The sequence below is a fragment of the Periplaneta americana genome, chromosome 5, assembly GCF_040183065.1.
Source record: "Periplaneta americana isolate PAMFEO1 chromosome 5, P.americana_PAMFEO1_priV1, whole genome shotgun sequence".
NCBI lineage: Eukaryota > Metazoa > Arthropoda > Insecta > Blattodea > Blattidae > Periplaneta > Periplaneta americana.
This window is the reverse complement of record NC_091121.1, coordinates 5,396,928-5,413,544: the sequence shown is the minus strand read 5'-3', so window position 1 is coordinate 5,413,544 and position 16,617 is coordinate 5,396,928. Positions and strand designations below refer to the sequence as shown.

Below are 16,617 nucleotides of genomic sequence, written 5' to 3'. Positions count from 1 at the left end.
TTAGAAGTTGCTTTGGAATTCTTTCATTCCATATTATAGACATGGAAATTAGCAATTTATTCAGAAATAATTTTTAGAATTCTATATTTGTTGCATTTCTTTTCTGGTATATATGAATTCCTGTTAATATATTTAATAATTTCTTTTAATTAGTCACTAAGATTGTTCCACAATCACACAAGTTGCTGTGTAGAGGTGTAGATTTGTACAGCTAAGTACCTAAAGCCAATGCCTGGATTTTTAATAAGTCTGGACTGTCTACATCTGAATGGGTAACCTGCCTCAAAATGAATGCCAATTTAGCAGCAGTTAGAGGAGTACCTGGTCGCTCTTTGGACGGATCCCGGTGCAGACATGGCTGCCCGGAGACTGAAACCCTTGCCCACGTCCAAGGTCAGTGTAGCAGAGGTTTACTCCTCCGAAATGCCAGACACCATCATGTTCGAGCCTTAATTGCAACTGCTTTAAGAAAAAAGTCTTGGACAGTAGAAGAGGAAGCTTTTTGCCTTGCTACTAATGGCTCCTCTAGACGTATTGACATCACAGCGTATTCCCAGACTACCAAGACAGGATATATGATTGATCCTACCATAAGGATTGAAACGGGGAGTAGCCAGCCGGAGGATGTCAATAAAGAAAAGATCAACATTTATCTGCCAACAGTTGATTACTTCAAAGCAAAATACCAGCTTGAAGACATTGAGGTGATTGGTCTTCTTATTGGAGCTCGTGGTGTGATTCCCAAGTTCTTTGAAAGCTTCAGGAAGACTTTTGAACTACCACAGACACTTACTGCTGACATCATAACTTCAGTTTTGAAACGCGCTTGCCAAATTCTGAGTCATCATATTCATTCTGTTTATTTTTTCTCTTTTCTTCACTTTACAATTTATATATGTTTATTTTAATTTTCTTTCTACAAAATTTATGTAAACAATCAATATTGTGAAATTCATGTAGAAGAGTATACTGAGTCTTTCTGGGCTACCTCCAATGGGAGGTAGTTATTATTATTATTATTATTATTATTATTATTATTAGACTATTATATTTTATATTATTGAATGTATTTAGAAGAAATGTGTGCTGAAACTTACGTGTACCCACTGGACCATTCCAGAACATCCACCAGACTCCAAACAATGTATCCCATGATATTGATGCGGTCCTCCTGAATTGCTTTCAAAATTTCAACGAGAAGGACCTGTTGAAAGCAACAGAAGTATTACAAGTTATTAAATACAGTATTTGACAGCATGTTTCGAATATACTTTCACAAAATTATTATCTACCGAGGTACAAAGCAATTGGAAAATCACGGATATAGTAAAAAAAAAAAAGAGGTTAAAATGTAGATATATTTCAGCACTACCACCCCCGTCATTTGTCACCGTTATCGTCAGCATCTTTGGTTGTTTCATACCAATACTCGACTTCCATTTCACGTATAGGACTATAGGTCCATTTCGTATTCAAATTATTTAGCGTTTTCAGAATCGTCGAATATCATATTCTCCGCAACATCTACAGTACAGTTACTTCTGTCCGTAGTAATTTGCTAAGATCCATTATTTATTCCATTCATATTCATATTTCAGAATTAACATTCTGAAGGATTTTATACACACTTATTAGTTAAGTCCCCATATTGTACAGGGTGCGCAAAAAGTCCTGTTACCCCTATAAATGCCTCGAATATACACAGTAGTTATGTAATTACAGTCAAAATGCAGACATACATCCCCTTTACACTAAATGTGTATGCTAAATGTTCAAAGAGTCAGCCCACTTTCGGTTGTCTCACGCTTTTCCAATTAACTGTAGGCTAAAGGAAGGAGATCCCCTATCACCTTTACTTTTTAACTTCGCTCTAAACTATGCCATTAGGAAAGTCCAGGATAACAGAGAGGGTTTGGAATTGAACGGGTTACATCAGCTGCTTGTCTACGCGGATGACGTGAATATGTTAGGAGAAAATCCACAAACGATTAGGGAAAACATGGAAATTGTACTGGAAGCAAGTAAAGAGATAGGTTTGGAAGTAAATCCCGAAAGGACAAAGTATATGATTATGTCTCGTGGCCAGAACATAGTACGAAATGGAAATATAAAAATCGGAAATTTATCGTTTAAAAAGGGGAAAGATTGAGCAAGAGTAACAGACATAAATGACACTCGAGAGGAAATTAATATGGAAAATGCCTATTATTATTCGGTTGAGAAGCTTTTGTCATCCAGTCTGCTATGTATAAACCAGAAAGTTAGACTTTGTAAAACAGTTATATTACCGGTTGTTCTGTATGGTTGTGAAAGTTGGACTAACACTTTGAGAGAGGAACATAGGTTAAGGATGTTCGAGAATAAGGTACTTCGGAAAATATTTGGGGCTAAGAGGGATGAAGTTACAGTAGAATATAGAACGTTACACTACGTAGAACTGCACGCATTGTATTCATCACCAAATATAATTAGAAATATTAAATACTGACGTTTGAGATGGTCAGGGGATATAGCACGTATGGGCGAATCCAGAAATCCTTATAGAGTGTTAGTTAAAAGTTCTTGAGGGAAAAAAGACCTTTGGGAAGGCCAAGAAGTAGATGGGAGGGTAATATTAAAATGTATTTGAGGGAGGTGGGATATGATGGTAGAGACTGGATTAATCTTGCACAGGATAGGGACCAATGGCGGGCTTATGTGAGGGCGGCAATGAACCTCCGGATTCCTTAAAAGGCATAAGTAAGTAAATAATGCATAACATAAAGAAATATTATCAGACTTGTCCTGAGTTAATTTTCTGCATTTACGTCTAATTCTGTAAATGTCCTTCCTTCAGCATTTCTGACGACGGAATAATTTTCTGAACTGACCACTGTCCGCCGTATACGAGTTGTGTGTAGGCCTACAGTTTGCACAATGACGCCACATTACCTCGTTACCGATGAGGTTGGGAATGTAGACCTTAAAATTAATTAATGTACCTACAAATAAGAATAATAATGTTTATATATCTACGCGAATTCTGAATATGAAAGTCGTACGTCTTTTATTTCCTTCGTTGCGCGGATTTCTTATTAACACAGCCTTCCAATTCTCAGTAAACAAGAGCACATCCCTTACCTTCGAAGCATAGCCTACAGACAACGACCAATAGGAGCACAGCAAACGTTTTCAGTGTGCTAACGCGATCTTCAGCTGGTAGGCAAATTGGACTGAAGTTACTGGTCAGTGGTGCTCTCTCATTTCCAGGTTTCTACAATGTTGTTCGCAATTGAAGTTGAGATATTTATGGATTTTGTAAGTACAGGAGCTTATAATGTATTTTTCTTCCTTCGAAACAGCCCATAGTAGACTGTAGTAGTGGTAATAGTACTAGTAAAAGTAAATATTAATATCATCGTTTGCTCAGAGTTTTTTGACTAGCGATAATTTGCTCTAATTTCCCGGTAGCAAGTCTCACAACGGGTGTAGTGAACTACTGTAGATATAGTTAATGAATTATTATTATTGTTATTATTACTAGTATTAGTTTTATATATGCACTACATGAATACATCTTGATTTCCAAAATTAAATTATTTCATTAACCGTATTAAATCATACTGATTTAAACTATCACTGACTACATTGTTACTTTTTCCTTTAGACATCATCCTGATTGTGCTGTATTTTAATTGTCTCGTAATAATCTCTTTCTATTATCTAATATTATTTGAAATATATTAACATTCTATGTATTTTAGTTTAATTCTGCTACACAGTTTATTTCAGTGTTTAATTAATAGTTCATAGTATTTTGTTGTTTAATTTGTAAATAACTTTTGTATACATGTAACTCTCATCTAAATCGAATTGTTGAATTCTTTGTAAGTTCATGCATATGTATATACACTTTTTGCTGGTTGAGTGGAAGAGAAGGCCTTACGGCCCTAACTCTGCCAGCTAAAATAAATCATTATTATTATTATTATTATTAAAATTAAAGAAATTCGCGAAATAATAGAATCTGAATCCGAACTTTAATTTATATGAATACATTATTTTTAAAGTAGAAAGGTAGTTTTTATGTTTTTATGACACAAGACGAAATATTAATTCAACATTAGTAGAACCTAAATGTCTCACATCTGGTCTAAAGCATAGCATTAATTTTGGCCCTCGGTTGTACAATGCTTTAACTAAATTACACCCAGAACTTCTAATATGTAACCCACTAACATATAACAAGAAAATTAGAAACGTGTTAATATCTTCAATTTGATTAAATAAATTTATAGCCTATGTGTACGAATTAATCAACCTATATTATATTTGTATTTACTTTTCACGTGCGATATTATTCTTCTCTAGTATTAATGTTATATTATATAATTCCATTGCCGCTGTAATTATATTTTAGTTCCTATTTTATTTTACTTATTTATTTTTATTATTATTTTTTTATTTTCTATATTTCTCTTATATTAATATTGTAATATATAATTTCTGTAACTGTTAATTTTAATTCTATTTCCTATTTTATTTTATTTTGTTTATATTCTCTTATAGGCCTATTAATATTATATCTGAACTACAACCGAACACGAGCGCTGCTCATTCGGTCTCAAATTTTGTTAATACTACTGTATCTCCTGTTTTATATTGTTTGTATTATTTTATTTCTATTTCTCTTGTTTGTTTGTAATTATATTATTTATTCTGTATTCTTTATGCTGTAAGGAGCTAATCTTTGTTCGGTGACAGCAAGATATTTCTTAACTTTCAATTGGGAATTTGAAATTAAACCTGTTATACATACAGAACAGTCATGGAGGGAGAGTTGGCAATTGCCCCCCCCTCGAGTTTAAGATTAAAATAAATGAATAATTGAGGAGTACTACTGATGAAAAAATGTGAGAAATGTACTTTTGATATTTAAATATTCCAATTTCATAAACGCTTAAGATACCTTACATAGTATTCCGCGGCGAACATTAGCACGTTTTTGTCAATGCATCAGAAAAACAAAAGGCGAGCTAGTTAATAACTTTGCTAAAATCAAAGCAAGGTGTTAACTCTACGCTACATAGTGGTTGTTACCTATTGTAAATTAATGTTGCTTTTTATGTTCAATTATTTAATAGCGTGTGCATGTGTAAACATGATAAGAAGTTAAAACTAGGCTGCATGTGGAAACTGGAAATGTGTTAAGTGGGATAAACTTGATTACTAAACAAAACAATTAAATGGTAATGACAGTTCCATTTGTGAGATAAAATATAAAGGATTTCTGAGGAAATTGAGAAAAATAAAGGAACTTTGAAAATATGTTCAGTACATCTGATATGGCGGTATAATTGATTTATTTCTTTCATTTGTTTTTTTTTTATTTCTTCCTTTATTTTTTATTTATTTATTTGTTATTTTGTTTATTTGTTTCCTTGTTATTTTATTCGATTCTTTGATTATTTTTTCGTTTCCTTGTCTGTTTGTTTCTTTGTTTCTTTGTTCGTTTATTTATTCGTTTCCTTGTTTTTTATTCGTTTCTGTGTTTATTTCTTTGTTTCTTTGTTTATTTATTCGTTTCTTTGTTTAGTTATTCGTTTCTATGTTTATTTATTTGTTTCATTGTTTTTATTCGTTTCTATGTTTATTTATTTGTTTCTTTGTTTTTATTCGTTTCTATGTTTATTTATTTGTTTCTTTGTTTTTATTAGTTTCTATGTTTATTTATTTGTTTCTTTGTTTTAATTCGTTTCTGTGTTTATTTATTTGTTTCATTCTTTTTGTATTTTTTTCTTTGTTTGTTTTTTTGTTTATTTATTCGTGTCTTTATTTGTTTCTTTGTATATTTAATTGTTTTTTCATTTATTTCTTGCTTTCTTTATTTGTTTCTTTACTAGTTTCTTTATTTCTGTATTTACTTCTTTGTACCTTTCTTTATTTCTTTGTTTATATCTTTGGTTATTTATTTCTGGGTCTACTTATTTATTTATTTATTTATTTATTTATTTATAGTTGGTTATTTAACGACGCTGTATCAACTATTCGTTATTTAGCTTCGATGGAACTGGTGATAGCGAGATAGTATTTGATCAGATGAGGCCGAAAATTCGCCATAGATTACCTGACATTCGCTTTACGATTAGATAAAACCTCGGAAAAATCTAACCACGTAATCAGTCTAAGCGGGAATCGAACTCACGCTCCAGCACAACCCCAGATAAGCAGGGAAACACACCTATCGCCTGAGCTACACCGGTGGATTTTTATTTATTTGTTATTTATTTATTAAATTATATAGTTACTTATTTATCCGTTTTTTTATTTATTTGTTTCTATGTTTTTGTGTTTCTTTGTTTATTTACTTATTTGTGCCAATTTGTTTTGTTCGTTTATTTGTTTCTCTATTCCTTTTTAGTTTATTTATTTATTTGTTTGCTTATCTGTTTATTGCTTATTTCTGTATTTATTTATTACTTTATTTATTCGTGTGTTCATTTGTTTATAAATAGTTTATTTCAGAGGAAGTAGGGAGGAAGTACGCAGTGCGATATAACTTATAAGATGTTCCATAAAATATCTTGCCACATCCCACAAGGAACAACAGAAATGTGGCTCCTGAATAGCTTAGAAACTCCTGAAATGCAGGGAGGGGTCTTTAATTCCCGAACCATTTTCTGAAATCATCACTACATTTTAGATTGTGATATTTTATTCTGGCAGCCATCATCACTGGTAATTTGTTGTACAGTCCAGCGTGTGGTCCAGCAATAAAGTGACAACTCAAGTTGTCAGTCCAGTAATTATCGTAGGGCCTTGTCGGTACATTCTATTAGGCTTCGGAAACTCAGACAAGAAACTGAACTTACCCCGAGATATTTCACTCTTATTTTATCATCTACTCCTCCACTATCAGCAAAGCCACTCTCTGTAATGAAAATACTCCAGTCTCCATATTTCTGCTTGAACATGTTCATTGCATTTCGTATTCCTCTGGGCGATAACTGAAAAATAAACAGATGTATTCGTATGTAGAAAAAACTGGATATATACTCTTTTAAATTATTTGTTTACTTATTAATTTGTTTTATTTCATTTTATTTATTTAATCATCTATTCATGCATTCACATATTCATTAACTCATTCATTTGTCCAATCGTCCATCCCATCATTCATCTATCAAATCATTCATTCATTTATTAATTAATGCATTCTTTCATTTATCCATCTACCCATTCATTCACTCACTCACTCATTCATTCATTCATTCATTCATTCATTCATTCATTCATTCATTCATTCATCCATTCATCCATTCATTCATTCATTCATTCATTCATTCATTCATTCATTCATTCATTCATTCACACTATTTCTTTGAAATTAATACTACGCATAATTCTTGTTATTAGTATTGATATACCAAAAATCAATTTTTTTTTGTACAAAACGGAAATATAAACATTGCAAATTTATCGTTTCAAAAGGTATAAAAACCCAATATCTTGGAGCAACGGTAATAAAATAAATATAAACGACACTGGAGAGGAAATTAAACGCAGAATAAATATGGGAAATGCGTGTTATTATTCGGTTGAGAAGCTTTTGTCATTTTGTTTTTTTATTTTTTCAAAACAGTCGTGAGTTAGATTTTATAAAACAGTTATATTATCGGTTGTTCTGTATGGTTGTGAAACTTGACTTTCACTTTGAGAGAGGAACAGAGGTTAAGGGTGGTTGAGAATATGGTGCTGAGGAAAATATTTGGGGCTAGGAGGGATGAAGTTACAGGAGAATGGAGAAAGTTACACAACACAGAACTGCACGCATTGTATTCTTCACCTGACATAATTAGGAACATTAAATCCAGACGTTTGAGATGGGCAGGGCATGTAGCATGTATGGACGAATCCAGAAATGCATATAGAATGTTAGTTGGGAGACCGGAGGGAAAAAGACCTATAGGGAGGCCGAGACGTAGATGGGAAGATAATATTAAAATGGATTTGAAGGAGGTGGGATATGATGGTAGAGAATGGATTAATCTTGCTCAGGATAGGGATCAATGGCGGGCTTATGTGAGGGCGGCAATGAACCTCCGGGTTGTAATAAAAAATAAAATAATAATAATAATAATAGTAATAATAATAATAATAATAATAAAAGTAATAATAATAACTGCAAAGATAAAACATTATTACAAGATACTAGCCTAAAGGACATTAAAGACTTTATAACATTTTTTAGACGTCATTTGTATTATGGTATTTATTTTATTCATTTTCCTTTTTACACCTTTTGTTCATTATTCTTTGTCATATGGCAACTTTTCCTGGTAAACGAATGAAATAAATTGCTTTATTTTTATTTATTATTTATTAATTTAATGCAGAGGTAATTGACAAATGACATTATTGCTATATTATTATTATTATTATTATTATTATTATTATTATTATTATTATTATTATTTATTATTATTATTATTATTATTATTATTATTATTATTATTATTATTGTTTCTTCTTTAGACGACATTTGGCTGTTCGTAAAATCTTGAGCTGGAAATCAAAAAATAATTGAAAAACATTTAACTTGGTTACCGTTTCGAAGCTCTCTTGTGGAATGCCCCGTAATTTCGTTGCAATTGAAGCTCTGACGTCGTGACTGGTGGACGGAACTTCTCCATCCTCTTTGTCATTTACAAGCAGAGTGGAATGTAAGTTGAGTGCAGCAAAATCTGCAGTGCCTGGAGGTAACAAAACACAAACATGAGTGCAAACATACTGCCAATATTCTGACTCAAGTTAATATTTCTTAAGTGAAGTCTACAATCTAAATAAATAAATAAATAAATAAATAAATAAATGATGAAATAAATAAATATATGAAGAAATAAATAAATAAATACAACTTAATATCTCGTTCAGCGAAAGATGCTCTTTTTTCTATTAAAAGCTTTCTTTGCATAGGTATCCTCCTTTTGAATTCTTGGCAGCAGCTCATGTTACTGCTTATAGTACACCTCAAGTATTTGAAGCTGTTCACTTGTCTTACTCTGCGATTTAGAATTCTCACGTTTACCTTCTTAATTTTTCTCCGGCGATCGTCTTCGTCTTGTTTGAAATCATTATTAAAATACTCTTAAACTGCAAAGTAGCACGTGTGGTCGAATCCAGAAAAGCATATAGACTGTTAGTTGGTAGGCCAAAGGGGAAAAAACCTTTGGGAAGGCCGAGACGTTGATGGGAGGATAATATAAAAATGGATTTGAGGGAGGTGGGATATGATTGTAGAGAATAGATTAATTTTTCTCAGGGTAGGGACCAATGGCGGGCTTATGTGAGGGCGGCAATGAACCTCCGGTTTCCTTAAAAGTCAGTAAGTAAGTATTATTTGGAGTAGGCATAGGATTGTAGCACAGCAGAGGAAGGACAATATGAAAGTAATTAGTACACTATTTGAAAATTGAGGATTAATTTTAAACCTCATAAACTAAGCAACTCTTGTGAAATTTGAATTGCATATTACTAGACAGTGGGTGTGGGATGACTTATCGTTGAATGTAAGTGCACATTTACTATATGTTACATTTTTTTTTCATTCAGGCCATTGGCTGAACAGGTTTTAAACGTAAACAGACGACGTCAATTGCTACTGTATCTCCGTATAGTCAGAAGGAAAAGAAAAATAACGTACTGTAGTACATACCTTGCAAGGTTCGGTCCTCGTCATCATTGATGCAATTACCAGCGTTGCAGTAAACGACGATATATTCTCGCAAGTTGTCGAAGCTGAATCGTCTTCGCCTATCGCTTAAACAGTTTTTGTATCGATAGAATTTCTGAAGAAAACCTCTAAAATGGGGATCACTCAATTTCTTTAGAGGAATATTTGTACTGAGCATCATGTTGCACGTGTCGTTAGACCCGCACAACTAAATGATGATGATGATGATGATGATGATGATGATGATGATGATGATGATGATGTAGATGGTTCCTCAGATTTCATTTCAACGCATTTCCTGTGCGATGTACTGTTGCAATGTTTCTCTATAGCCTGAGTTGTTCTGGTTTTTATTTCAATGTTACATAAATTACACACGATATTGTCTTCGTTAATACATAAAATGTCACTCTCATACTTCTTAATTGCATTTCGTATCTCTGAGCGAATTTAACGTTTTGCCATTATGAATGGATCAGCACAACATATTCAACGCGTACTAAATACTTGAGCAGGATAACACAACTGCACACATTGCGTTGCAATGTCACTATGAACACATCGGGGTTCCTTCCTTTTGTACGCTGCTGTACTCGCCAGGTACACAAAAGACGGACGGCGCGGCACGTGCCATATACTCCGATACGAAACAACCTCACTTTTCCTTAAGTCATCCCGCATCCACTGTCTACATATCACCATTTATTTTTCATTTATTTTTTGCTGTAAGTAGTATAGGGTGAAATCGTTAAATAGACACCTGTAGCCTGCGTGTATAATTATTAAAAACTGTAGAAGCTAAGCCTCGGATCGACTCGAAATGAAATGTCACGTTAAATTCGTCTTACCTTTGATGTAGTTTATTTCCTCAGTCTTGAAAGCAGGCAGCCTGGACTTGGCCAGTCCATACGCTCTGCTCAGGTTGCCAATCCTGTCTTTCATGATCGCAGGATAATCACCTTCTTTGCTGTAGATTGGATGCAGGAACCAGTTGTTCTGCAAGTCACAAACTTTAGAAACAGTAACGATAGTAATAACGTTTGTAGTCATCAATTTACTTGTTTACGAAAACTATAATCCTAGTTACTCAGCGGGATCTCTTTTATGACTGATGAAAATTTTGTCCATTTGCTATAGTTGTAGAGAAAATTCTTTTTCTTTTTTTTTTTTTTTAGGTAAGGCAAAGCATCTTTTATCATCCAGTCTGCTGTCAAAAAATCTGAAAGTTAGAATTTATAAAACAGTTATATTACCGGTTGTTCTTTACGGTTGTGAAACTTAGACTCTTACTTTGAGAGAGGAACATAGGTTATGGGTGTTTGAGAATAAGGTGCTAAGGAAAATATTTGGGGCTAAGCGGGATGAAGTTACAGGAGAATGGAGAAAGTTACACAACACAGAACTGCACGCATTGTATTCTTCACCTGACATAATTAGGAACATTAAATCCAGACGTTTGAGATGGGCAGGGCATGTAGCACGTATGGGCGAATCCAGAAATGCATATAGAGTGTTATTTGGGAGGCCGGAGAGAAAAAGATCTTTAGCGAGGCGGAGACGTAGATGGGAAGATAATATTAAAATGGATTTGAGGGAAGTGGGATATGATGATAGAGACTGGATTAATCTTGCTCAGGATAGGGACCGATGGCGGGCTTATGTGAGGGCGGCAATGAACCTCCGTGTTCTTTAAAAGCCAGTAGTAAGTAAGTAAGTAAAGCAAAGCATACGGAAGATCTGGCAATCTCTACGAAGTGTCCTAAAAGTCGAATTATTATTATCATCATTTGCTGCTTATAAGTGGGCGTCAGACTTTAGAAGTCGGCTGGTAGACCTTGACTCTTAAAGCTGTTGTACCACAAATTATTATATTTTGTAATTATTTTCAAAATTGAGGCGCTTGGTGCAATGACAAACCCATGTTTTGAGAAAAACAATATCAAAGTTTTACAACAATATAGAAATTTTAATAGTACATATACTCGCGTCATTTGTTTTGTATGATATTTTAGACTATATAAATTATCCAAATGCAATATCAATTATAATTTAAACACAACCAATTTTAAAATATTAGTAAACTAGCCGTACCCGTGCGCTCCGCTGCACCAGTTAGAAATAAATATAAAGTAATTAAATAAATAAAATAGGACATTTGATCCAGGGAACATTCGTGCTTGATATAAGGATAAATCGTTTAATATGTTACTTAATTTAAATTGTATTTAAATAATTAAAATGCGATCATTTTGGTCCAGAGACCACTCATTTGGTGCAATGACAATTCCTTTAACATGTTTCTTAATTTTTATTACATGCAACCATAGTTTAATGAACATTGACATCATTTGGATTTAATGTGTACATAAACATTATTTTAAGAAATGCAGGAAACGAATATTCAGAAAAGCCTATCAAGTTTTCTGTGCATAATAAGCTATTTTAATCTTACCTGTCCTCAATTCACTCAGAAGTTTCTGTAATAACATTATAGCATTATGTCCATCTAGAGAAACTACACTTTCCAGTGGTGAAATAATAATTAATTATACAAATCGGTTAATTTAGCTTCCGATATTACTTCATACAAACACAGAAACATTATCTGTAGGCTATCTTTCATAGCTTTCGATTGTTGCTGTCCAAGGCCCCTTATAGACGAAGTCATTTTTTTTTATTTCATTACGCCGCCTTAGATGGCTGTTATTTTAATTTTAAAACTCATTTATCTCATTAAATATCAGTCCTATTAAACTTTTGCAAAGAATAACTCTTATCCGAAATCAGTTTTAAAGAAACTTTTGTTATGTAATATTTTTCACAGAAGTCAATAATAAGCGAGATATTTCGATTTATTTAATTGAGGCCCCCTTATAACTCCTCTTTTAAATAACGTATTTTGAATGCCATATAGCCTGAACTCTCAGTTAGAACGAACTTAATTTATATTCCAATTTTCATCGAAATCCGTTCAGCCATTATCGCGTGAAAAGGTAACAAACATCCGGACAGACAGACAGACATACAGTACATACAAACAAAAATAAAAAAAAATCGATTTTCGGTTTCAGGATGGTTAATTATACATGTTAACGTCAATTATTTTTTGGAAAATCGAAAATTACCAGAAAAATATTGACTACAGATTTATTATTAGTATAAAGTATGGAAAACTGAAGTCGTTATTGCATAAAAAGTCTGATACTTCTTAGATTAGAGTACATAGGCATTGAAACCAGTAGAAAAGTATTATTTCACTAACATACACGAACTTTGTTGAATGAGTAATAAGAAATAAATAGTACATTAAAGCAACCGATGTAGCTCAGTCGGTTAAGGCGCTTGCCTGCTGGTATGAAGTTGCGCTCGGGCGCGTGTTCGATCCCGGCTTGGGCTGATTACCTGGTTGGGTTTTTTCTCAGGTTTTCCCCAACCGTAAGGTGAATGTCAGGTAATGTATGGCGAATCCTAGGGCAAAGTCTATCTCGTTATCACCTATCTCATCGACGCTAAATAACCTCGTAGTTGATACAGCGTCATTAAATAACAAACTTAAAAAAACAGTACATTAATTATGGCTTCAGCTTATCAAAATAAGAATTTTTAGGCGATACGCCCTTACATTTTTATAGAAATATGCTGCAAAAACGAAATAGCGTTTGTTATAAATTTATAATAAGAAAAACGAAGATGTATTAAGGAAATCAATTCTGAAAATATGCTGCGGATGAAAACTCCTCTGCTATAGTGTCACACATTCTTAGTAATGATCACTAATTTCACTTTCAGGATGATTTTCATCCAAGACGGGTTCCGAATCCAAAATATTTTGAAGAGAACACACATTTCTGGTTTCAAGAATTCCAATAATGAAATATCATTTTTCTCTGATAATTTTAAGCCAAGAGGAGGAGGAATTTTACACTTTTTTCCTTTGGTGTATATATTTTTAAGTAGGTTATTTTACGACGCTTTATCAACATCTTATGTTATTTAGCGTCTGAATGAGATGAAGGTGATAATGCCGGTGAAATGAGTCCGGGGTCCAGCATCGAAAGTTACCCAGCATCTGCTCATATTGGGTTGAGGGAAATCCCCGGAAAAAATCTCAACCAGGTAACTTGCCCCGACGGGGAATCGAAATTGGGCTACCTGGTTTCGCGGCCAGACGCGCTAACCGTTACTCCACAGGTGTGGACTTGGTGTGTTATGTCCTACTGAAAAACTGAATAGCTGTAAAACGGTATTGTTAGTATATGATACTACCAAAACTCCTGATGTATAAAACATGAGTGTAACCATATTTTTGTATTGCGAATTTTTAACCTTTCGACTTAGCACAGCACTTCACATGATGAACTCTCTTGCCATTTGGAGTCAACGAAATGAAATGCAAGTTTTACAATCGCTAGAGAAGACGTGGAAGATTATGATAATACCATAGCTCGGCGCCTCAATTATTTAATTGTGATCAATAGACTTCGTTGAATTGCCACACGCAGCATGCAATCAGGTTGCCGATGTACGGTATTATAGAGGAGGTGAGCGACCGCCCGGTCTCATAGTATAAGCAGTTCATGTTAAGAGATGTGACCGGTCCAAATAGATAGATCAGCTACAGATAATGTATACCTATGTAAGCACTTGTTTTTGCATTACTGTGGTTGGAATAGTCAAAGCTTAACATTTGTTCAGTGCAGACAAGAATTCAATCAAACATGCTACAATAAGAGTGTCGCTGTTCCAAACAATTGCCCCTGGAATACCATTACCCCCACAGCCAGTCTCGACCCGTTGGGGAACGTGGTTGGATGCTGTTAATTATTATGCAGAATATTACGGCAAAATAATGGAGGTAACTGATGCATTGGATAGCACAGACAGTTCCGCTGTTGCAGCTGTAAAATCATTGCCTTCTGAACAGCTATTGGAAGATATTCTGTTCATTAATTCTGATTTTAAAATCGTGTCCAAAAGCATCATCCTATTAGAATCGTCTAAACTGCAACTCTCAGAAGCCGTTAATATAATGGATAAAGTATCACAAAACGTTATCCAAAATAAAAGTTCACTAATTTCAGAAAATGTGAAATGTAAGTTGAGAAACATTATTGCTAAAAATTCTGCCTATTCACAACTTCGTATTATAAATGATGTACTATCAGTTCACGACAAGACATCTGAAGTTGGTGTACTAAAAAGTAGTGACTTTCCGTTCTTCAAATATGCACCTATTACATCGTGTGATGTTGAACGTACATTTTCCCAATACAAAAACTGTTTAAGTGACCATCGGAGGAGGTTACTTTGCAGTCGCTCAAAATGTACGTAACTCTTCACTGCAATGCACATATTCAAGGATGATGTGAGTATCTTACATTAAATTTTAAGAGTTAATATATCTCACTATGAAATAATTGTGTATTTACATATTTAGACGTTTGCTACTGTCGACCTGGTTGGCGAGTTGTTATAGCGCTGGCCTTCTATGCCCAAGGTTGCGGGTTCGATCCCGGGCCAGGTCGATGGCATTTAAGTGTGCGTAAATGCGACAGGCTCATGTCAATAGATTTACTGGCATGTAAAAGAACTCCTGCGGGACAAAATTCCGGCACATCCGGCGACGCTGATATAACCTCTGCAGTTGCGAGCGTCGTTAAATAAAACATAACATAACATTTGCTACTTCAATGGTCATTCATTATATTTCTTGAATGCAGGATACAGGTTTTATTGTAACCGCAGTATACTGCTCAGTGTTTACATCAGAGGCATACTCCATCCGTTGCACGCCCCCTTCTCATACAGTCTATACCGCGTGCGTAGTAAACCTTACGATTCTCGTGGCAATTCCACGAAGTCTAGTGATCAATGTTTTGCATTAGAGACGCATTATTTGCGTTTCTTACAGCAGGTATCCTGTCATTCTTGGTAATAGTAAAAAATTAAAATTTCCCATCATATTCATGTGTGTGTTTTTGTAAATTTTCTTGTTTTTTTAGAAAAGACGAACATGCACAAAAAGTAACTTACAATACTGCTTCATATGTCTAATTATAGATAATGAAATAGTCAACGTTCTGAACCGAATAAGCACGATACTAACAGACCAATTAATGACGTTCTACAAGAAATTTGCAATACTTTCAGGACTGATGGGGTATTAGTTTAGTTTTATAAAATAAATTGCGTGTCATTTATTTTTCTACGTTTTCAATACTCTCGACGCAACTAAAAACATCATAGAGAAAAGAAAATCGACGTAGTACATTAATTAACTGAAAGCTAGAATTTTTAGAGGTTAAATTTTTATTAAATAATTGCTATGTATTAATTACGTTGGTTTAATTTTTTCCTCTTTAAGCTTCCAGTATCCACCCGCAGGCTCCTCTGTAAAATGTTACAAAAAATATCCTACAAGTGTAAGTTATCATATTAGGGACTAATGAACATTCACATTACCTGAAAGTCAAAAATCGAATCCCGTCAAAGACACTGTTTGTTATAGTTGATGTTCAAGAAGTGACAAAGATTAATATTAAAAATCTATAAGTTATGTATAATTTGAACTGGTAATGGAAATTACGGGAAAACGGTTGAACGGATTTTAACAAATGACCCCTCATTTTGAAGCTTGGAACCCAAATTTTTTCAGAAAAATAGTAGTTTTCAGTGAAATATCAATTTTCCTACATTATTTTTCTATTTTCCAAAATCCATCTTCCTTCAGTTTTGAGAACTAATACGCATTTCAGCACGGCCGTGATTTCAGAATAAAACAAAACACACACTACAATAAACAACAGCTATTACACGAAGGCCATGACCTGCAGGATTGCTGACATATTTAGAGTTAAAATTCAATTGGTTATTAAAAACGTAAAGACTTAGGCCTACTAAAAATA

General features: G+C 33.8%; 1 protein-coding gene across 2 annotated transcripts in view; it reads right to left on the bottom strand.

Annotated features, from left to right (window-relative positions):
* LOC138699432 (myrosinase 1-like) overlaps nt 1-16,617 on the bottom strand; it is a 49,417-nt gene that overhangs the window by 6,924 nt on the left and 25,876 nt on the right. Inside the window, exons 7-10 of one of the 2 annotated variants that reach the window (XM_069825293.1) lie at nt 10,561-10,708; nt 8,587-8,732; nt 6,852-6,986; nt 1,098-1,204 (exon numbers count right to left, since the gene is read on the bottom strand). In XM_069825293.1, the coding sequence (XP_069681394.1) occupies nt 1,098-1,204; nt 6,852-6,986; nt 8,587-8,732; nt 10,561-10,708 (536 nt within the window). The remainder of the gene's footprint in view (nt 1-1,097; nt 1,205-6,851; nt 6,987-8,586; nt 8,733-10,560; nt 10,709-16,617) is intronic. The other variant, XM_069825294.1, reaches the window with a different exon arrangement.